Source organism: Balearica regulorum, chromosome 5 (assembly GCF_011004875.1).
Source record: "Balearica regulorum gibbericeps isolate bBalReg1 chromosome 5, bBalReg1.pri, whole genome shotgun sequence".
Taxonomy (NCBI): Eukaryota; Metazoa; Chordata; class Aves; order Gruiformes; family Gruidae; genus Balearica; species Balearica regulorum.
Genome location: NC_046188.1, coordinates 58726760 through 58749364, shown reverse-complemented (window position 1 = coordinate 58749364; position 22605 = coordinate 58726760). Strand labels below are relative to the sequence as shown.

The following is a 22605-nucleotide window of genomic DNA, read 5'->3' as shown; positions in this document are numbered from 1 at the left end:
AATATAGGATATGAGCAGACTAACCAGAAAAGTTTCTTTCCCCATTTCATGCACACCATTGGCACACGCAATAAAAAAAAATAATATGTAGCTGGCTATTTAAGGTGATCTATGAACTCTTAATTAGGAACAAGAGCTGCATCAGAACTGAGAATCTAGCTTCTACTTTTACCTTTTGGGATAGAAACATCATAGCTATCTATTTTACTGTATTTCTAATTAATTAAGCAGTAATGAAAGTAGGCACACTATTAAAAATGTGCATTTTGTACATTTGTACATAAATCTGTGTACAGTGTGTTGTATATGTATAGTATATACATAAAATGCACAATCATACATAAAATAGACAATAGGAATTAAGAAACTCCTGTAAAAACTTATATAAAAAAATACCAGGAGAGAAACAAATCTGAACGTTTATGATTCTGGAGTTCAGATTCCACTCATTTTAATGCTTACAAGTTTTGCTCTCGCTTGCTGTTTAATTCATTTTTCAGCTTCTGTCCTTGAGCACTGACTTTTATAAATAAAAGCTTTCATTACCTCTCCTTCTGGCTCCAAGATATTTCTAATCCTGCATTCACACAAACAGAGCTATCCAGCTACAAATATGTGCTCATTTCTATTTATCTCACTTGTTGGTGACATTTTTCTATTCATTTTAATCAGTGCATTCCATCCTAACTTGTCTTCTGTGCAGATGATTATTCACCAATTACATCCTCAAACTCTTGATCATAACTAATGAAAATATGAAGTATGAGCTCATCAAAACACACAAACGCCATTCTTTGCAAAGGACATTGGTTTATTTGATTTAAATTAGAATTTGGATAGAATGACAATCAAATAAATGTTAGAGGTTTAATATCTGACAGATATTGCTTAGTTTACATAGTACTCAAGCATTTCTAATTATACTCCAGCAAAACTACACTTAGGAGAACTGAGAAGTGGACTCGTTCAAAAATTCTTAACTCCATTAAAGCTTGTTTATATGTGCACATTGCATCTATACAGCTAAATTTAGATGTGCTTTAATTACATTAATGCCAACTTTTTGGAACAACATCCACATACCATACTGATAATATCTTTAAACAAATTTGTTGAAGTTGGTAAAAAGAAAAGGTAAAAAAATCACTAACGACCCCTGTACTTCGGATTAGTTCACCAGTTACATCAGTGTAGTTGTATATTTGATTTTGTTGTCTTGATTTCCTTCCCAAATTATGTAAATGAAGCTGAGGAAAGATCATTCTCTAATATAACAACATCTGCACAGCTTGGAGAACTACAATGGTGTAACTCCATTGGTTAACACTTACATCCCAGATACAGGGGATGTACCTCTTTTTTGAGGCCAAGGTGGAATAAAAAATTGCATCTGCCACAGAATACAATTTCCTTTGCTGATTAAAAATGGATCTGCTAGCATAATTTTGTTCAGAACTTTTGAAAAGGCAATCTTACTCCAGCAGACTCCTGGGTATTGCATGTATGTACTGCTATACCACAGACCTCTTGTAGTTACCTCAGGGTGACTGTATCAGACTCTTCTTTGCCAGCTTCATTCCATGTCTGTGCTCCAAGAGCAAGGCCTCTGGCTACCCTCCTTTCTGAACTGGTTCAAGCAATGTACTTTCTCTTTCATTGGGATTACTGTTGTGTTTGGGAAGTCATTGCCACCTAAGCATGCAACACCCAGCACCCATGCTGAGAGACAACGTGGCACCATCTCTGAGCGGTGGCAGACTCAAAACCAACCACAGATGATATACTGAGTGCTCATAAACTTCAGGGTTTGTCCACTCCAGTCCTAACCAAGCCAGGGAGGAAGTACCACGAAGAAAGCACCTATGCAAAATCCTTTTCAAGAAACGCAAGGAAGGATGTGACCTATCATGTCGTCTCTGCACACTTTTCTGCTGGAACAGCATTCAGGCTCATCGTGTGATGGCTTACGAGGGGGCACAGGCAATAGCAGGCACCCTGAGCCTGGTAGGTTGTCCAGCTAAGTGTTCCACCTGGACTCTCCATCACTTTCCTGGGAATGGTCTCAGGCAGGGAGGTGAGCTCTGGTGTCATCTGCCTTTCAGGCTGTTACAACTTCTTTCTGCAAGCTACTGCCTCTCTGAGATGCCAGTAAAGTAGCTCCCTGTTCTGTGTAAAGCAAAATCAGCTGCTTTATTCTAAAGTTCAAACTGCTAGATGAACAATTTCTTGCCATATTTATACATTATAAAAATGTTAAAACAATGCAGTTTTCTTTGTGGTGGTCAGAAAGAAGACAGTAATAGGGGAAAGCAGGAGAAAAGGGTTCTAAATTGGCACTTCTCAAGAAATTATACTCATGATTTACTGATTAATGCTCCCATTTTTAATATTTTTCAGCTAGAAGCTCTCAAGAGTAGGATCACTCTCAGTCTCTCTTCCTCCTTCCTCTTGCTGACAATTAGTGTGACTCAGTCTACAAAGCATCGGCAGTGTCAATGACTCAGCCATGTGACACGTGCTCCTTCAATCCATCTAGGCGTGATTTAGAAAAGAAGCAAATATAAGTTTTTGTGCTGTGGGAAGACAGCTCTTTCAATTTGATAAAAATAAAACATTCCATCCAACCACCCACAGAAGGAAGTGACTTCATGTAGCTGACCACTTAGCTGCCACCCTAGTAATTGTCAATATATTTTGTTTCTTTCCAACAAGTTAAAAAAGCATTTTTCCTTTTGGTTCACATAAAATTTGAAAGAACTCATATTCTGAGTTTAAGGTTTATTTTCAAAAAAACAATTCAAATAAAGCTTGTGGGTACTTGCCTCATTCAGTCTATAGCTTCTAAGTACACAGAGTGCTGCTCCTGAACAAACTCCAGCTGGAGACCAAAGCACTTCTATCATTCTTTCTCTGCTGAACAAAGTATTGTGCAGCATATGTTCCATATCAGGAGGGGCTTAGAAAGAAGCTCCAAAGGCAGAGGAGATTTTACGTTGTTTATATGTGATGTATAGGGGATACTTTATACACGAAGAGAGCAAATCTATTTTCAGTCTACAGCTTTCTTCCTCAGTACACTGTGGATGAAGCTGTTTCTGGCAGTGCTGATCTCAACCATGTGTCAAAAGTTTCCTTGATCACTCACTGAGTTCCAGTTACCAAAACTCCTTCTCCTCTGAACACATAAGGGATGTGGCTTATAGTGGTATTTTTCATTCTTTGCTTTCTTTCCAGTAAATTAATCCAATTTAATGTTTTAAATAGAGGTGCTGAGTTACATTATTTAGAGTGAGTCCCAAGAAACATTCCCTAAACATGTCCCTTTTTTTTCCCCTGAGTGAATGTAGAGGTTCTGCTGATATTTGTTAGGTGTGGTTGTCTCTGGAAGTGACTGTTTAAATTGTCAGCAGATACTAACCACCACTGACAGTTTTAGTAAAATAGCCAACACATTCACAACAGCAGTATCCCCCCCGAGGGGAACCAAGAACAGCATAAAACAGTATAAGAGTCTTCTGATAATCTAGTTTAACAAATATCACTTACTGCAGTATATTTCAACTTCAAAGTGATCTAGTTAATGAATCCTTAAATTTCACTCTGGCAGCAATTCAAAAAGCTGGAGCTCCATAACATTGAGTTGATGAGAGTTACCTTCTCTATTTTTAATGAGATATATACTAACACTGGGAGCTTACTGCAAAATCGGTGTCCATCTGCAGGCCATGCGCTTGTACTAAGCAGAAGGGGAAACATAGAGTAAATTTGTATTACTGTAATTGTTTGTTGTATATCTTACAGTGGTGTCTCAGGCAGTGGAACTGTAGAGAATTTAGCAATAGTCAGATGTTAGCCTAACCCTCTGTTGTCAGGTTACCTGCGTTTGGGTAACACAGAAAGGCTACACAATACAAAGCCAGTTAATTAGAAGTCAGACATCCACTGAACCAGGCTCTGCCTGACTCCTTGGCCCTGAGTGATTACTGAACAACAAACATGCCAAACTGGGATTCACAACCCACTGTACAAACCACTGCACCAAAATAAGAGAGAGCCCTTGCAGCATTTAGAATCTACTCTACAGCTTTTAAATTGTAGTAGATATTTACATCTTTCAGTACCTGATTTTTATCCTCTGTTTCAGGATGACTTGGTAAACATTTTTTTCCTGCATAATAATCTGATTTATAATTTTACTTCCAACATTCTTCAATTTAGTATCTATTTGATGTTTTGTTAGAAGTTATCTAGACAAGAAAGAAGTCCCAGTGATTGAATCATTTTACCTGGAGTACCAGAAGCAATGGGATAATCAAAGAGAGAAGACAAACATGATGTGCATTTACAATACGGGAAAAAATGCTATCTGCTATGGTGTCAGCAGTTCCCATCTTGCTAGTACATACAATTTTCTAGTGAAAGGGTTTGAAAAAACAAAAGATTCTGTCATCTGGTACCAATCCCAGAGCAACAAGTCCATAGACCTGACTGGTTCCTCAGGGCACTAGCATTTCTGAAGTATCAATTAAGAATATGAAAATAGTGTATTACATGACTTAATGAAATAATTTTAAATAATCTGATTCTAAACATAAGAAATTCTGAATAAATTAAAGCTTCATGTGGAATCTGCTCATGAGCTGAACCTTTATTTGCAATTTGATCACAATTTATAGTTTGGATTATTTCCTCCCACTGGAGGCCTGTGCTTGTGTTATAGCATATTAGACTACTTAGATCTTAAGTGAATCATGAACTTCCTGTAGACACAGTGTAACACAAGTGGGTTTTGTACAGTGTAGCAATAAAGCAACGCTTTTAAGAGGTCTGCTGTGTGATGAACTGCATCTTCCTCGCCGCTTTATTAAGATCTATGATCTCAGAAAATACAATCTGTAAAATTCTACTGCTATAAAATTACTTATGTGTTGTATCTTGTACAAGCAATCTTAAAAGATATGTTTAGTCATGGTATAAAGTTAGTTGCAGCCAAAGTATTCAGATAAATGGGGCTGAAGTTGAATCTTAGAATGGTGTCCAGCTCTCTCATGAGAGCTTCCTTCCTAGGAAAAGACCCTGGAGAAGGGCTAGAGATTCATAAGTAGATACATGTGGAAAAGGGGAGAGAGAGTGACACGCTGTATCCCTCAGCCAACAAGCCTGCCCAGGAGCTTATGCAATGTGTGTTGCCTGCATAGTTTCAGAGTGTCCTCTCTGGAGAGCGCTTACTGTAACACTTCTCGCTGGCGGGGAGAGTTGAAAGGTTAAGAGGTGTCCTATTGCCGAAAGGCTGCATGAGGAAATAGGTGCTTCGAGGCCAGATTCGGCTTGAATGCCAAAGAATCTGTGAACATTGGGACATGACGCTCTAGCTTTTCTGAGGGATTTCAAACCTTCTTACTGGCAGGAAGAGACGTGAAGAAAATCCTGAGACAGCTAGAGGAGTTTTCTTTTTCCCGGGGAAAGAGCGATCCGGCTCATTAGAAACAAAACACTGAAGCTTCTTCTCGAAAGAGAGAAACAAACCGGCTGGAAAATCTAAAAATCTAACTAAAAATCGGATAAGGCATCCCCTTTCCCTCAAGGCCCACTACTGTTCCAGCGCCCCGGTGAGCGCCGCCCTGCTCCGGAGCCGCTGCCGCGGCTGGGCGCGAGCGAGGCCCAACCGCCTGCCGAGAGGCTCCCACCCCCGTTCACACATGTAAAGCCGCGCCTCACGCCGTTACCGAGGTAAAACAGCCCCGCAGACGGGTTTTAACCTGCTTCCCGCAGAGACGATCGGCCTTTATTTCCAGCCGGGGCCGAGGAGGCCGGGCTGGGACGCCGCCACCCAGCCGCCCTGAGGGGACACGCTGCACCGTATCTGCTCCTACTGAGCGCACGCCCGGTTACCGTATATAACCCATGTGGCGAGCAGCGCGGGAAGAACGTTCGCAGAAAGGAAGCGCTACCGCATTTACCATCACTAACCCACCACAGCATTTCACAACGCGAAGCCCAAAACCGGCTCCCATATATCACAGATATCACAGCGCAGAAGCGCAAGACCGTAATGCCCCTCACAAAAGCGGCACAACAGAGCAGCGCATGCGCTGTGTGGTGGCGGGGGCGGGAGCGCGAGCGCGACCCGGTGGGGTGAGGAGGAGCGGCCGGTCCCGCCTCCTTTCCGCGGCTCTCGGTGCCGGCGAGGCCTGTCTTGGGCCTGATTCGCCGGCCGGCGGGCCCCGAGGTAGCGCGGAGCCATGGCGCAGCGGAGGGCGGCGGAGCGCGGGCCTTGCCAAGGAGCGGCGGAGAGCGCCAGGCACCAGCGGCAGCTTCTAGAAGGTGCCAGGGGTTGGGGCGGCGGGAGTGCGCGACCTCGTCCTGACAACGGTCGACCGCCGGCGGTTAACTGCCCGCCCAACCGCCCGCGCGGGCGGTTGGGCGGGAGAGCGGCACTACGGCCGCCTCAGGGGCCCGGTGCGTGGGGGGTGAGGTGGGCTCCCGTCGAGGGGCCTGTCAGCCGCTACCGGCGGCAGGGCCGTGGCCCAAATGGGGCAACAACGTGCCCCGCGCACATGCTAACCAGGAAACGCTCGTAGGTTCGTTTGCGTGTTTGTTATTCCACTACCGGCACGACTGTAGTACAAAAAGTGGCAGTGGCAGAAATTGCAATTCGCTGTATTTTTCGTCCTATTAAGTTGTTGTTTTAGTTTTTTGTTGTGGGGTTGTTTTCTTTTTTCTTTCTCTGGAGAAAATGTTATTAACCACGGGTGAGGTATTCATGCTTGTAACTACTACATGGCTGCCGCCTTCGGCTTTAGCAGAGCCGGTGCACACCTGTGGGATCACGCTGACCTCAAAGCAAAAAGCGTTAAAGCGAATAAAACTGCCAGCTCGTCCAGCCGGCTCTGTTTAGTCCGTGGGTTTCGTCATCCTTTCGCTGTGTTTCACAACAGTGAGGTGGCAGTGCGACCTGCTTGAATGTTATGCGTTTGCATTGTTAGTCATGCCACCGGCCTCTACGAATGAAAATACAGCCTCGGCATTTTTTGTGTTCTCCAGGTGGCGGAGACTGATGCTTGCTGCGAAGTTGTGCTAGCCTAGCAATGTCTGAGGAGAGAGGGTGTTTTAATACGTGCACATATACGCGCCCCAGTGTGGATGCAGAGAGTTCCTACTGTTTATTTCTGTTTAAAATTCTTTGTGCATATAGTTGCATTTGTGCTAATCAGTGTATTGCATATATATGGTCATATTGGTAAGAATCTAAAGTATGGAAGAGACCTAAAATGTAATTATGTCACTTATTGTACTCCCATTACTTCCTTTACACAGGAATTTAAAGGCTAATAAAAATTTGCATAGACATACCCAAGATAAGTCTTTTTATTTGAGTGTAAAATATGTGTGATTCCTAAGTCAGACAACTGTAATCTTTATGTGCCAGGCTGATGCGTGTGCCTTTACATAGGGTTTTTTCCTGATAAGTGTGTTTCATCTAACTGGCTACTGGCTGTGCCTGGTGTTCTTTCATAGGAGCAAAAAACCCCAAATCTGCTAATGAGTATGTTTCAAAGTTGCATCGTACATACTGAAAATTTAACTTCAAATTAAATCTCCAGTTAACAAGACTGGCAGAAGATTTCTGACAAAAAGGAAAATATATGTATGGCTAGCTTTGTTTTGCTGTATTTTTCTCTTTAGGCCTCAATTAATAAATTTGTAAATTATTACGGATCATAGAAGTTGACTTTTATGGGATGCTTGCCAGCGTAAGGACTTCAGATTTGTTTGAAAGCTTTTAGGGAGTGTGAGCAATGTGTTGTATATGTTATTGAAAGCATTGGTGGGAAGATTACGTCCACAGAGAGCTTAACTTAATGTTTCCTTACAGTATAAGTTTGAAATCTGTTGTAAGATGTGAGGGTTTTCTTTTTGTTGTTGTTGGTTTGTATTTTTTTTAAAAAAATTTGTATTTGTGTAATTTCAGGGAAAGCTCAGGCAGAAGGTGGATCAGCTCGGACATCACTTCTTATTTTAGTGACCATCTTCTTATCAGCTGCTTTCCTTATGTTCCTGGTATATAAAAATTTCCCACAACTCAGTGTGTAAGTATGTCGGGAAAGATTAATTTATTTGCTTTTCATTCCGTATCAAATTGTAGAGGAGCCTACATGGGGTTAAGTGATTTTTAAACTGACATGAGTTAATTATAGACATAACCTTACTTTTGTAAAAGGGCATTTGAGTTTATGACCTAGAATGTCAAGAGACAAAGCTTAATATTGAAATACTAACCGGTAGGATCTGTGTAAACAGAGTTGTACTTGACCTAGGGTTTCTGTTTCACAGTTGAGATACCATGTTTTGAAAAGTTACCCCGTCACATTAGCAGTGGTAACTCACTATGTTCTTAACCTTCTTCAGGTGAGAGCCAAAACATGCTTGGTTAGGGGTATGGTTATTTTAAAATTCCTTATGCACTGGTATAACTGGAGGCTGTCATCAAAAGGACATCCTTCTTCCATTGTGTCTAAGCTTCATGTTTTCTTTTTCTCCTTTTCGTTGTATCTAGTACTTGTGTTGGGAAGGTACATAGTTTGACAAGATGGAAGCCTGCTTGTCTGACAACTTTCTTTTTTTCTTGTAGTAGTTAATTTTCTGTCTGATTAACTTGCTCAACAAGTTCAGTTTGCAACAATCCAATCTCTAAGTCTGATACAGAGGAAGAGAGGACACTCAACTGGGCTGCCCAGGGTTGCACCAGATTAAGGTGTGACATGAGATTTTGCTCTTAAAGCTTTGTTTGTTTGTGAGGTAAAGCTCTGCTGCTCTTGCTGCACTTAAAATGTTATGACCCTAGTGTTGAGGCAGTTACAATGGTTTTTTGCTGAAATGTTGACTGCTGTTCAGTTGCCAAGGTTTGATTAGAGTAATTATTTCTCTTGGTTGGTACTTGGTAAAAAAAAAACCAAGCCCAAACTCTAGAAATTAAGCAGATTGTTGTAATGAATAAAAAAGATATGGTTTGCAAATATCTAAAATAGAGGATTTTCTAACAAAAATCAGAGTGTAAATACTAAGTGTTCATCTGAGAACACTTTCACAACAATAATCGTGGTTTGTTTGCTGAGGTTGTAGTTAAGTGATGTAGTGTATCTAATTATCTATATATTCAGTAGATAGTTTTACTATACTGTTTGATTATATTTACCACCATTCTTGGTTTTTTTCTTTTTCCAGAGAAGAAAGAGAATGTATAAAGGTTCCTAGAGATATGGATGATGCAAAGGCCTTGGGAAAAGTCCTGTCCAAATATAAGGACACATTTTATGTTCAAGTATTAGTGGCTTATTTTGCCACATATGTTTTGTATCCTTTTTTCGATATAAAAAGCGGTTTTGATATAGTTACATATCTCTGAAAAAGAAATGAAAAATACAAATTTATAAATGCTTGATCATGGGTGAAGGAGGCTAACATACTTGGATGTGTTTATAAATAGACACAAATGTTGCAAAACCTTTGAAGTTAAAAACATTTCTTGTGTGTTTCAGTATGCTTTTTGGACTGTAAGAAAGGATTGAGTAGAAGGAATTGATGCGTCTATATAAAGTAGTAAATGCTGTTGGGGATTTGCATGCAGCTGCACCTTGACTGTGTCTGTTATGGACAATATTTTTAGCTTTGATGCTAGACTTGGTCTCATTTTAGTGTTATAATAACTTTTTTAATTGCAAACTGAATTGCCAGTTAGAAGCTACCGTTGATTCTGAAGGAAAACTAAGACTATTGAGCTGTTCTTTCTTGAGACATTCAAAAGTGCCATGTAAGGGTAACTTACAGAATGTTTTACAGTGTTTCTTAAAGAGTTTTCAGCCTTCTTTCATCTCTGCAGTGCCTGCATTCAAAAAACCAAATCTCTCTTTCCTTTTAGAGAGCTAAATTTCTGAAGTACTTTCTGCCTAGGGAAACACAAAGGCTACCTGTGTTCTGTGTTAACTTCTTTTTCCTGAGTGCTGAATATATTAATTAATCATTAAACACACTCTTAACTGGAACACTTAACTAAAGGTTAATAACTTTCAAAAGCTGTATAAGAGGTCTGCTTCATAGTTTAATGCAGGAGGCTTTTGTAACTCGGAGAAAAATCAGCGCTGAATGTGCCATTAGTAATTATCCTGTAGTTCACAAATAGATTTATGAAGAAAATTAAAATGTTAGAGTTTATATATAAACAAGTAGAACAGAATTGGATATTTATTGAACTACTATAGCAGCTGATATGACGACATTTTACTGTCCCAGCAGTAGACTCTGATCAGTTGACAAGCACATTACAGTTACCTTACAACCTTGACACTTGCTTAGAAAAAGCTGTACTGTTTGTAATGTACTTAAGGAAGATTATTTGGCTTTTTGATATTTCAGTCAATTCAATTCAGATACAATGGTGTGCAGATTTTTTTGCTTTATAAGATTTCTATCCAGAGTGGGCAATACGTCATAGTCTCAAGTATGCCTAGCAAGCCTTAAGCTGAACAGCCTGCTAGCTTATGCTGCAGAAACTTAATGTTTGCCTTTTTGAAAAATTCTGACTGAAATTAGTGGTCATGCATTCCAGTTACCTAGTGATTGCAGCATGCCTGTTTGTAAGGAAGTAGTAGTTGCCTTCATACATGTCAATCTTCCACAAAACTCATAGTAGTTATGGGCTCAGACAGTTCTGTGGACTTTTCAGAGAGAGTATCTGAACTCTGCATATCTCTTGTCAACAGTGTAAAATCAGAAGTGTTTCCTGTAATCTCATAATAAATCCTCAGTGTCAGTTGTAGCACAGGTAAAGAGAAAAATGTAGTACAGCTTTTTAGTGACTCTCTTTTTGTATGGCTGATGATGAATCTACCCCTTTTTTCTCTGCACTTGGGCTTCTTGTGCTACTCTGCAAATGTATTTTGAAGTAAAGATCTTTAGAGGCTATGCCTATTTATATTTATGGTTTTTTCAAATGGTAATATGTATCCTGACTCCTTATAAACTTAAGAATTGGGTAGCTTTTTAAAAATTCTTTTTTTTTTCCTTAATGAAGATGCATCCAGCTTGCAAACATTTGCTATCCCTGGGTCTATATTTCTCAGTATCCTGTCAGGGTTTCTTTATCCCTTTCCGCTGGCCTTATTTCTTGTTTGTCTGGTAAGTATGGAAAATAGTTTGTGAGGGCATATATTTCTCTCCATTTGGAATACTAACAAGCATCTAAACAGCTTCCTGTTTGAAACGATCAGAGTCTGAGTGAAATAGGGGTATGAATGAGTTCTCATTCAGCTCTGTGAGAATGGCATTACCCACAAAATTCACTGTAGCACGGGGTGATGATCTGAAAGACTAAACTGTTTCTCTAAGTTTTCTTAATGGAGGCAGCTGGGTGTGAATCACCGGGAGTTTCCCTTACTTTAAATTTGTCTAGCATCCACCAGAATCTGATTGTAATTTCAGAACATGATTACTTTGTTCTTATTATCACATTGCAAAACACATCTGGTTTTAAATGGCTTAAATACCCAAGAAGCTTAATTTAAGATATGAAATGTATGTTATTGACCAGCTTCAAAAAAAGTAATTTATCAAAGATGCAGTCATAATAAGATAATTGACTAGGTATGGAGGAACAAATTGATGAATTTTCAAGTTCGAATCTCTTTAATGCCATTGTGCCCCTTAGTTGCAATGCTTTCACTGTTCAAAATCTTAAAACTGCAGAAGCACTCGGTATTAACTGATAAGTAATCAACATTAGCTACTTTAAATGTTAAGATTGACCTAAATGCCGTGGAAATAAAGGGACTGTCTTCGGTCAACAACGTTCCTAGGGAATGTGTACATACCGCTGAAGGAGAGCCCTTCAGCCTCAGTGGAGGGCTACAGAAAAGCAGGCTCTATCTAGCCAGTGTAGTTAATAGGGATATAAGGCTAAGATTAATCAGAGTTTCTGCTCATCTGTTTGTTTTTGGTTTTTTTTTTTCTCCAGTGCTCAGGACTTGGAGCTTCATTCTGCTACATGCTTTCATACTTAGTGGGACGTCCTGTTGTATACAGATATTTAACAGAAAAAGCAGTAAAATGGTCAGAACAGGTAAAGTTTCTAGAGATGCTGGAATTTATGATGAAAACGTATAGTGGAATAGCATGGAAAACTAGGGGATCCCGTGCTTATGCACCTAGTTACAGAGAAAGGATTCTGACTCCTTTCTGATGCTGTGTAGTTACTTTCTCTTTGTGTTTGTAAACAGTGGGGAGTATTCCTGATTTTATGATATTTCGCATGAGGAAGCTGTTTTTACCTAGGAAGAGTTTGCAACTGATAACCCCCCTGGTTTAGCTAATGTCAATAGGAAACCTCTCTGGTTTCAATTTAAAGTAATAGCTCTCTAAGCATCAGAACTAATAAAAGCTGGGTTTGTGTGTTTTATAGGAGAAGAAAACGTGTAGCTGTATGTCTGATTGCAAAACCTTAATTTGAAGTTGTTATTGTGGTTGGAGCATATAGAAACTTTCTCTTATAGTATCTGGTAATGTTAGTTTCAGCAAGTGTTAATCATCAGATGAAGTTAAAGATTTTGCAGTAAAAATCATAGTGTGATTAGTATTTGACTTGACAGATTTTTTTTTTTGCAAGTATGAAGCACAACTTACTACTGTACTCTGTTCAAGGTGCTTGAATCACATAAAATATTTTAAACTTGTTCCTCATTAGGTAAGATGTAGAGTTGTCCTGCACAATTGACCTTATTAAATAATGTATTAGTATTTTGACTCTTGACGCAAGTAAATCAATAAAAATCAAGAAATATCACAGTATAATCTTGAGGCTATTTTCTGACTGGCAAATGGTTACTATTTCCATTGATAGAACTGGATATGTGATTTAAAAAGATGTAATTAAATGTGCAGTTCATATCTCGCTGTTTCCAGGTTAATTGGACTATGTGATGCTTGCATTTTGAGGGGTAAGACATTTTATATGCAGGATTAATCAACATTCAAGTATTTGGCCTTCACTAAGATTAAAAAAACCTACAGTGGTATTACTGAACAACAGCACTGACTTCAGTGTTGCAGATAAAGCTAAAGTTGGAGGGGACAAAACAGGGTTGTGACTGGGGTGAGTTGTTACATGAGACTTCAGATGGAATTGCAATCAGACCAAGTTTGATTTCAGCTGTTTGGCCATGTTTAGGCTTAGGCTTAGTGAAGGTCTGCCAGAATAGGCAACAAGTGATGGATGCTTTGCTGTCCTTATAGCTTGGTTTGAGGTTGCAGTTCTTGTTTGAAAGGACTGATGTGTCAGGCTGGAAGGGGCAGAGGCTTTGATGTAGTATAAGGAGCTGGGCTAGACTTGAAAATATAATTAAGACTGTAAATAAACTTGAGGCTATTGTGGTTGCTCTGGGTAAATGTTAATGCTAGGCATTCTAACACATGGATAGATAGGTTTTGCAACTGTGCTGGCAGCATCCACCTGGTAAACTTCAGACTTGTGACCTGGGTAAGTTTCCAAGTGGGGAATAGAGCTGTGTTTCAAGTTTGATCATGAGTTAGGACAGAATGGGTTGAAGAACAAACTTCATTGCTATTTCCTGCAAGAGCTTTTGGAATATAAGGTGACTGGGCTACAGTTAGGCAGAAGTTGCTGTGCTAAAGTTAGGGTTAGGCCTGCTGCTGTGCTAAATGACTTGTTGGCTGTATAAGTTGGCTGATTCAGACACATCATGACCATGCTCTACCACAGACTGGTATTTCCAGACCAACTTCAGTGCTATTTAACAGGTGATTCACTGATGACTCTTCCTTGAGTCACTTATTGTTTACAAGTTGCAAACATAAAAATCAGGTAAATTTCTACAAAAGTTACACAAAAAAGCTCCTAACAAACCCCTAGTAGTAAAATCTTTGTGTAATTTCAAGGCAGGGATTTTTTTTTACTGATTTTTTTTTGTTGTTTTGGCAGGTTGAACGGCACAGAGAACACCTCATTAACTACATAATATTTTTGAGAATAACACCTTTCCTTCCCAATTGGTTTATCAATATAACATCTCCTGTAATTAATGTGCCATTGAAAGTATTTTTCATTGGCACTTTTCTAGGTAAGAATTCTGGCTGGTGAACTGCAGTTTGGGGGTAGCCAGAAGGAGGGGTATTACTTGCTTGTCTGTATGGGTTGTTGTCCTGGTTTCAGCTGAGAGGATTGATTTTTCTTTGTAGTAGCTAGTGAACAGTTGTTCAGCAGGGATCACCACCTGTTGGACAACTGAAAGATTACAAGAACATTGGGCTTGTACTTTTCAATGTGTGGGGCTTAGAGCAATAGAAAGATTTTAGTAGTCAGGACTATTCTGATGTACTGGATGAGATGTAATGAGCCCAGGCTTAATTACTTGCTTAAGGAAACATACATTCTATGAACACTTTATTAGTAACTTTTTGTTCCACTCCACTATAAGCTCAGCATAATTGTGTGAGGATGTATGTGACTTTGATCTGAAGGATTGTTTCTCCATTTCCTGCTCCATTTTATTAAGCATAATATATCTTCCTAGGACTGAATTCATAATTAATGTGGTGTTAAACATTTTTGTTTTGTAATTAAAGAATATTTGCAAAAATATGCCAATCTGGTTAGGAAACAATCCATATTTTTCCTTAATGAACTTAAATAAAATTAGTTTGTAAGAGGCAACTTGAAATCTGCAGAGTTGAAAAAGCAGAGATTATTTTCTCAGTCTCCTGTGTTTGAGTTGGTGTTAAAAATACTAAAATTGGCATAAAGCCAGTTCTTTTGATAAGGGTTTTTTGTGTTTGAATTTTGTATTTACACCCCTCTTTAAAAAAAAAAAAGTACAGGGCAACAAAGTTTGAAATTTTTGGTGTTATAAGTTGGATGACTAATTTATGATCTCATCCATTTTTTCACCCTAACAAGCTGTTTTTTCTTCCTTTGCCCTCCTACCTTTCTAATTCCCTGCTCCAGGTGTGGCACCGCCGTCTTTTGTAGCCATTAAGGCAGGAACAACGCTGTACCAACTTACAACAGCAGGGGAAGCTGTTTCCTGGAACTCTGTTTTTGTTCTCATGATCCTAGCTATCCTCTCCATCCTACCAGCTGTCTTCCAGAAGAAACTGAAACAGAAGTTTGAATAAGGATCAAACTGGACCAGAATTTCCCATACTTCATCTCAGGATCAGCACTTCTGATATTTGTATATTTGCTTTTCTATTGGATCTTAAGCAATTAAAGGGGAGGCTTGTAATTGAGAAGAATGTCTTTAAATGAACACATGTCCTAAAATAGAAGGAACTGTGTTCAGAAATGTACTGCATATAGTTTTGTAACCAAACCATCAGTGATTTACTTTGGGGAGGGTGTGTGGGGGGCCTTCAGGATGAGGGGAAGTGAAAACACAGATGTAACATTTTGCTCTGATTATCTGCAGAGCAAAAATTGTAATGTAGACATAAATTTGCGGGGGAAAAAACCCTTAATTATTCAGTCCAATTTTGTAACATTCTATGTTGGCTTGCATGTAACCTGGTCTGAGTACATTTCTCATTAACAATATTTCTTTTGTTCCTTTTGGAGTTCCAAAATAATAGCATAGTAACGGTGCTCACTCAACAAAGGTTTTTTGCAGTACGTTAACTACAATGATATCCTCATCCTGATTGTTTACTTCTATTTATTAGTGCTGTGTGGATTTAAATACTTGAACCTACATCTGCTTTACTAACTGGATTAACAAACGCGAAGTGTCACATCATTCCCTCTTGTCCTCTGTAAAGTTTTATTCTGGGAGAGGATATAGAAAGGAAGAGAGCAGGTTAGAATTTTTATTGTGGCTGGCTGATGATTTTGAAGTTCTAATTTTAATTTTTGAGTGTTGATTATTTTGCCAATATTTCACTTGTATAGATTTATCCTGCCAATTTAAGAAAACGATCATATGATTATATAAAACTCTCAGTTCTCAAGTGATTTTAAAAACAAACTTTAAGCAGTGTAACATTACCATTTCTCAAGCAATATGTAAAGAGTATAAAATCTTTGCATTGCCGTTCAAGTAGCTAGAAATGTCAGGTACACAAATTGGTGCAGCTCTTATTGAAGAGCTGATTCCAAATAATGTTCAAAGCATCATGTAACAAAAGGCTCATGTGTTAGTGTATATGAAATTGAAAGGATGATTCCAATTATTCCATTGTCTGGTAAGTCATTAACTGGCAATGGGCAACCAGCTAGGGTTCACCTTTAGGTAAAATTATATATAATCACTCAATAAGGTATATGATACCTTCCCTTGTATGCTTGTAACTGTTGTTTGTTGTATTGTCAGTGGAATCCCATGAAATGAGGTCCTGATCAGCAAGGAACTGGGGTGCACATTGAAGTTTTATCCTACTGAAACCAGTGCTGCTTAATGCTTCAAGTTGGTGCCCCTGAAGTATCTTGCTGAAATGGGAGCTGACACATTAGCGTCTGCTCTGATTCAAGGGTTTATTTGTCTGTATCCTCAAGTTAAGTCGTCATATGATAGATCATTTGAGATGTCAGAGAACAGATCATAAATGTGATAATGTGAAAGGTACTGGTACCTTTAAAGGGTTTTGTTCTTTTTGTAACATAATGTTAATTGACTCCTTCATTTCATCACAGTATTACATGTAAATATATAGTAAATATTATTGATACACTATTTGTCTTTTATTTAAATCTGGGCTGCACAGTAAATGGTATTTTTTACATAGGTGTATATAAAGGAATACCTATCACTTCTATTTGCAGGTTTATTGTAAGAGCATTTAGCTTCAGCAATTGTTTTGCAATTTAGAATTTACTCTGAAAGTGTACTCTGGCATTTAAAACTGAACAGTGATTATTTTTATTGCTGCAGTTCTAATCTCAGAGGTCATCTACCCAGGGGACTTACGCCATAGTAAACTTGAGTGTGAATTTAGCTCTCTGAGCAAGTGTCCCCTGGACTATTGAGTGTGATTTATGCTGTGGATTTACAGACTACTTTTCTGCATCGTTAACTTTTCATGCAGATGAACTCTCAGAATAAAGTACCTACTACTTACTGTCCAGTGGCTTTTCTCAAAATTTGCCTCAATCTCTAGTTAATAACGTGCTGTTGTAAAATCCCTTCTGCGCTGTATAAAGCCAATGTTTTGGTGGAACCTTGACACTGAAGAAGGATCTGAACTATGTTTCAATTTAATATGAATCATGCTATTACTTGACATTTTCACTGTGTTATATTTCACTGCGTAGATGGGATCGGGCTATGTTACTGAAAAATCTGTTGTTTCAGCCATAGACTGGGTTCCCTCTACAGTGGCTGAAAGCCTTAAGACCTTAAAAAGGTTGAAAATATGGTTCTTCCCCTTTGCAAAACTGTAGTGGTGTGGGTTTTTTGTTGGTTTTTTTTTTTTAACCTGTCCCTTCTGTGTTTATCTTTAGCTGGCAAGGGCCTCAGGCAGTTTCCTACCCTATGAGGACTACTTCTGAGGGTTGTGAAGAGTCAAGAAGGCCTTCTGAAAAAGGCAAAAAAGCACTGTGCTGTGGAGTAATGTACTTGCCTACCCTTTCCTTCTGGGAATCCAGCAAGTGATCCAAGAGATAGCCATAACATTTTGATAGGAGAACAGTGTCTACCATGAAACAACCTGGGAAATCAGGAAAATGTAGCTTTGTTTTTTAATTGCAAGGAATTTTGAGCTGTTAGGCGACCTGTTTATCTTGGAAATTTTTGTGATACCTGCATGACATCACTACTAAATGTCTCTTGCCATTTGATAATAAAGCTATTATATAAAACATGAAACATTGTATTTTTGAGTACAGTGAAGCATGCTGAACTGCCCACTAAACTTAATTTTTTATTAACCTGTTTAAAAGGGATGAGTTCTTAAATGGTATTTTTAATGACTGATTAAAAATTAAACAGCTGATTACATCTGTAGATGATGTTAATTCTGTTTCTACCTTTATTTCAGAACACCTAAGTAAACTTTGCCACCTGAAATTAATTTCTTATATACAACAGTAATTTTCAAAAGTTTTCATATTTTTGTGCTGTAAGGCAATTGTCTATAATTTGTTTTATCTCTTCAAATAGAACCATTTGCGTAACTTGCTGGTTTTTTGCATGAATTCCTGATGGAAGGCTCATGTGCTAAAGTTGTTACAGCTTCATTTACCTTTCCTTAAAATGTTCTGTTATGTCCAGTTTATGGAATTTTTGTTTTGCCTTGTATAGAAAACCAGTGTTGAAAGCTTGCTGAAAGGTTAAGACAAAAGAAGCAAAAGTTAAAAAATGACAAATCTTTCTTTAAAATGTTAGTGAACTATTATGCAAAGTCAAAATGGTTTTTGTGTCAAGCAACTTTGAAGATTTTTGTGTGTTGTTTCTGAGAATATTCAGCATGCATAGTGTCTGTGATAACCTACTTTTATGATAGTCACTAAAATGCAATGTGGATTGCTCTGCTTTGCATTAGAACTGTATGCTGCTTGCCTCCTACTATCTAGTTTGCTGTGCATTAAACTGAACATCCGGTAGAACTGACTCAGCCAGGTAGCTGATCAAGGACTGAAATGCCCAGCAGCTAATGCAGCTTCATTTTTTACAAATGTAAGGACTAGCTGAAGTAGACACCTCTGTGAGAGCTGTTGCTACAGGAATGAAATTCATACCTCTACTGTTTTGTACTAGAAATGTACTAAAAAGGAACAAAACAGGAAATGCATTTCTTTCTGGTTTAGTCACATGTTTTTTCTTTCATTATTGTAAGTAATAACAGTGGAGTTATAACTCTGGGAATTGTGGGAGCTAAACCATAAAGAAGCATAGACCTTTCAGCCACGTTCCTCCATTAAAAATTAGGTTCAGCACAGTGAACAAATCCTGTCCCAGCAGTGCCACGTGAGTGCCTGGCCATTCCGAGGCACCCACGACAGTCACTGCTGGAAAGGGGAAGTCTTAACTACCCCTCAAAGGTATAATGAACTCTTTCATCATGTGGGACAATCTCTTCTGCAGGATTACAAAATAGGGTTTTTTTCTCTTTTTTTTTTTTTTTTCCCCCCAGGAGGCTGAAAAGAATACAGGTCAAATTATAGAAAGCTTAACTTAGGACAGAAGTAGTGTGAGGTTTGTCAGCCATACATTTTTAGCGTGACAATGTTAAGCGGGGAATAAAAAGTTTTGAGAGGAGAGCAGGATCTGGAGTGAGCTTTTTAAATTTCCCTCATAGAGAAGTTAATTGGTCATAAAAATAATCAGTAACTGATACCTGGCAATGACATGTTTCTATCTAACTCTCAGCTGGTGGCTTTATAGCTCCAGGTCAAACTGAAAGAAGTTATGGTCTCTTAATAACAGCAATTAACATGAATAAAAGCATAATATTATAGAATGGTTTGGGTTGGAAGGGGCCTCAAAGATCATCTAGTTCCAACCCCCCTGCCATGGGCAGGGACACCCTCCACTAGACCACGTTGTCCAAAGTCTCATCCAACCTGGCCTTGAACATTTCCAGGGATGGGGCCTCCACAACCTCTCTGGGCAATCTGTTCCAGTGCCTCATATGTTTACTAACATACTGTAACTCCCCTTATTAAAAATATTCCACCTGCTGTAATAGTTCATGTTTTATTGTTTTATAGTACACAAGGAAGAATCTGGGTCTGGATTACGAGAGCTAGGGTCAATGACTGGTATTTGACTATGTGAGAGGCCTCATAAAAGTTCCTTTCTGTAGATAATCTTCAAAACGCAGAATTCCGCTTCTGCACATCTCTAGGACTAAAATGATATGCTCATAGCTTTACAAGGTTAGCAGGCACAAGGTTAGTGGGCTCTGGAGAGGCGAATGTGCCATAGGGGCAAATAGCTTTTAAAATTCCGCATTGGAATTAAGATCTGATGTTATTGTCATAACTCCTGATTTTTCTTTCACAACCTAGCCCTTAAGCAGTTGTATCCAATAATCAAATGTGCAGTGTTTAATATACTTGGAAGAGTTCCATGCCATGAAAAAGTGTTTTGAGCAGATCACTAAATAATTTGTATATTTGACTCTCTTCTGTGTTAAAATGATTTCTCACAGGGAATATCCCTAGGGTGGGGTCAGAAAGGCAGAGCCCAGCTGGCCTGCCCACTGCCTCCAGTGAGGGAGCAGGGGCAGCCTCAACCAAGAGTTTGGGTCATCAAGCAAGTCTGTAGTGATGAGACAGCTCTGAGGTGAAGCCAGAAATGTAAATCAGCAGCACAAGGCCAGGATCGGACCCAATAAGGGTAACCAGGGTCTGCCACAGCCCAGCAGCTTGACTTAAATGGGCCCGTGCTTGGTGGGATTGAGACCCAGGCTGGGGCTGTCAGGGCCACTAAGGCCTGTTAGTGCGCTCAGGGCCCTCTTATAGGCAGTTTCTATCTTGATATGCTGACTTCGATGGAACTTACTCTGAATTATGTCCTCTAACATTCTCTGATTCTCCTCTAGTGTTAAGGGAGATCCTAAATGCTCAGTCTGAATACTAAAAAATTTATTACTCAACAAGCAGAAATGAAAAGAGCAGAAACAAATTAAGCCAGCGTCTCACATATTCACCCTCTGTGCTCATCTCAGCTATTTACAAATGCTTCCACGGCCCATCTGAGGCTCTGGGAGCCCTGGTGGTGTACACCTGCACAATGAATCTAGGGCCTGCTCACAAGCTGCCCCACTGGTTGTGGGCTCCTGGAGCTGGGGAGAAGAGGGACAACGCTGCATGGCAGCTTAAGAAACGTTCAGAACCTCGATGTGACCGTTCTCTGATCTGTGCCCTGACGTGGGAGGATGTGTGTTAGGTGATCCGATGTGCAGGCTGTATTCCAGAAGTCTGTTGCGTGGATATCGCTTACACCAAACATGTCAGTAAGCAATTGCAGCCAGTTTTGCAGACTGGAGAGGATTGGAGAGGCTCCTTTCACATCCGCTGCTTGAGGATGAGCACCCTACAGCAGAACAAGCCTAAATTTGGTATCGTGAGGTTCCCTTTGACCACAAATCAACCATGACAAAGAAAGAAGACAGTAGGTTAAGTGTCACTGACTTTTTTTTTTCTTTTTTAAGAATGCAGGGTAAATCTCAGAATTGCAGTAGCTAAAAGACACTGTATCCAATCAGCACCCTGACAACCATAGCGATCTGTTCAAGCTTAGAGCTCTGTTACCTTTCTGAGCTTACCTCATCTTGGGAAAGATCTGCACAGAAAAAGGGCAGATACTGTATTTCAGACTTTAATTCTCTGAGCAGTGTTGAATGAAACTGTAATTTGCTGTTTCGATTTCTTACTGCTTATTAAACTTTTCCAATAATCATGATTGTGACTGTTAGCAAAATAAGTCTAAATTAACTAGTCTGAGGAATAACAAGATATGTTTGCGTTAAGTTCTGTCTTCACTTTTAAGAAGACTTTATTCTCTTTAATTTAAGGCTTGAGCTTGAAAATCCCAGTCTTTGCCACTGAAACCAGCAGCTGAATCAACACCGATAGTCTTGCCAAAGACAATGAATCTTTTAAATCACTTCCCATTTGCTAATGTATCTTTATGATTCTCTGGCTAAACAGTCATAGTTTCCACAGATTTCACAATTCCACAGACTTTGTCAACATCATAAAGAATACTTTAAAGAATTCATAATGTAGTTTAGAGTGTCATTGCCTTACTCAAGAACACCTAAGCAATTTGCAAAGTTTACTGACAAAATTGCTGTATTTTGGGTGCTTCCTGTGATGGGAACGTTGCTCAAGGCGGCTAACAGATTAAAGCTACTGGCATTTGAATTAAACATCAGTGATGTTGCTTGTGGCTGCTAGGCAAAGAGTATTTCAGAAATGAAATAGTTGGGGTGGGGAAAGATACAACAGAAAAGAGACAGTCATTGACAAAATGAGAGGAGAAAGCTCTAGCTGCTTGGGTACATGGACTGGATGCCTGGATTTAAGTGAGACTGGGCTGTAAGCTGACTGTGAAAGCAGAGAATTTATCTGACAAAAAAAACCCCAAGCTTTTCACAACAAGAATTGTGGTGACTCTTGATTATCCTTCTTGATTAATTAACCTTTTGTTGATTCTGGTTCATACAGTTCCTCCCTTCTTGTTCCTTTCTTGTAGCAATTCAAAGCAAATCTGGATTTCATAGTCTGAGACTCTCCTTTTAAAAAAATATTTGTCCCTCACACTGTTGCACAGCAAGGCATGTGTGTGTTTAAATACTGCTGCTCCACAGTATTTCTAGTAATCCTCTGCTTACTGGCCCATCTAGCTTTATTTGCTAAATCTTCTAAATACATGGTTGTTGCTGGAACAGTTAAAGTGCAAGTAAGAACAATTTTTTATTTCCTCATTTTTCTGTTTGACAACATACCCCGCTCCCCACCAATATCTCTGCTGTTTTCCTAGACTTTCTGAGACCCTCAGGCTGAGTTCTGTTTATAAGGGTTAAACTACAGTTCAGGCTTACTCAAAAGAAGTTTACCATGTGCCGAATACATTGTCCTGTGCCTCATCGAAAGCA

At 39.2% G+C, this 22605-nt stretch overlaps 1 protein-coding gene and 1 long non-coding RNA gene across 4 annotated transcripts; one reads left to right on the top strand and one right to left on the bottom strand.

Moving 5' to 3' along the window:
* Nucleotides 1-793: 793 nt before the first annotated feature.
* On the bottom strand, nucleotides 794-5750 carry LOC142602102 (uncharacterized). 2 transcript variants are annotated; one of them, XR_012835791.1, is made up of 3 exons: nucleotides 5727-5750; nucleotides 1771-2532; nucleotides 794-1471 (listed from the first exon to the last, which is right to left on the bottom strand). It is a non-coding gene; the product is annotated as an uncharacterized LOC142602102 (long non-coding RNA). The 2 variants fall into 2 exon arrangements; XR_012835790.1 differs by lacking the exon at nucleotides 5727-5750 and having other exon boundaries at nucleotides 1771-5387.
* A 339-nt stretch (nucleotides 5751-6089) lies between these two features.
* Nucleotides 6090-17864, top strand: TMEM41B (transmembrane protein 41B). Of its 2 annotated transcripts, none has more exons than XM_075755138.1 (7): nucleotides 6090-6324; nucleotides 7973-8090; nucleotides 9226-9354; nucleotides 11082-11175; nucleotides 12011-12115; nucleotides 13991-14129; nucleotides 15014-17864. In XM_075755138.1, exons 1-7 carry the CDS (start codon nucleotides 6243-6245, stop codon nucleotides 15181-15183), a joined length of 837 nt encoding a protein of 278 aa, XP_075611253.1. In that variant the 5' UTR covers nucleotides 6090-6242; the 3' UTR covers nucleotides 15184-17864. The 2 variants fall into 2 exon arrangements, 1 of the variants encoding a protein (XP_075611253.1); XR_012835789.1 differs by lacking the exon at nucleotides 15014-17864 and adding an exon at nucleotides 14273-14394 and having other exon boundaries at nucleotides 6116-6324; nucleotides 13991-14214.
* The last annotated feature ends 4741 nt before the right edge of the window (nucleotides 17865-22605 follow it).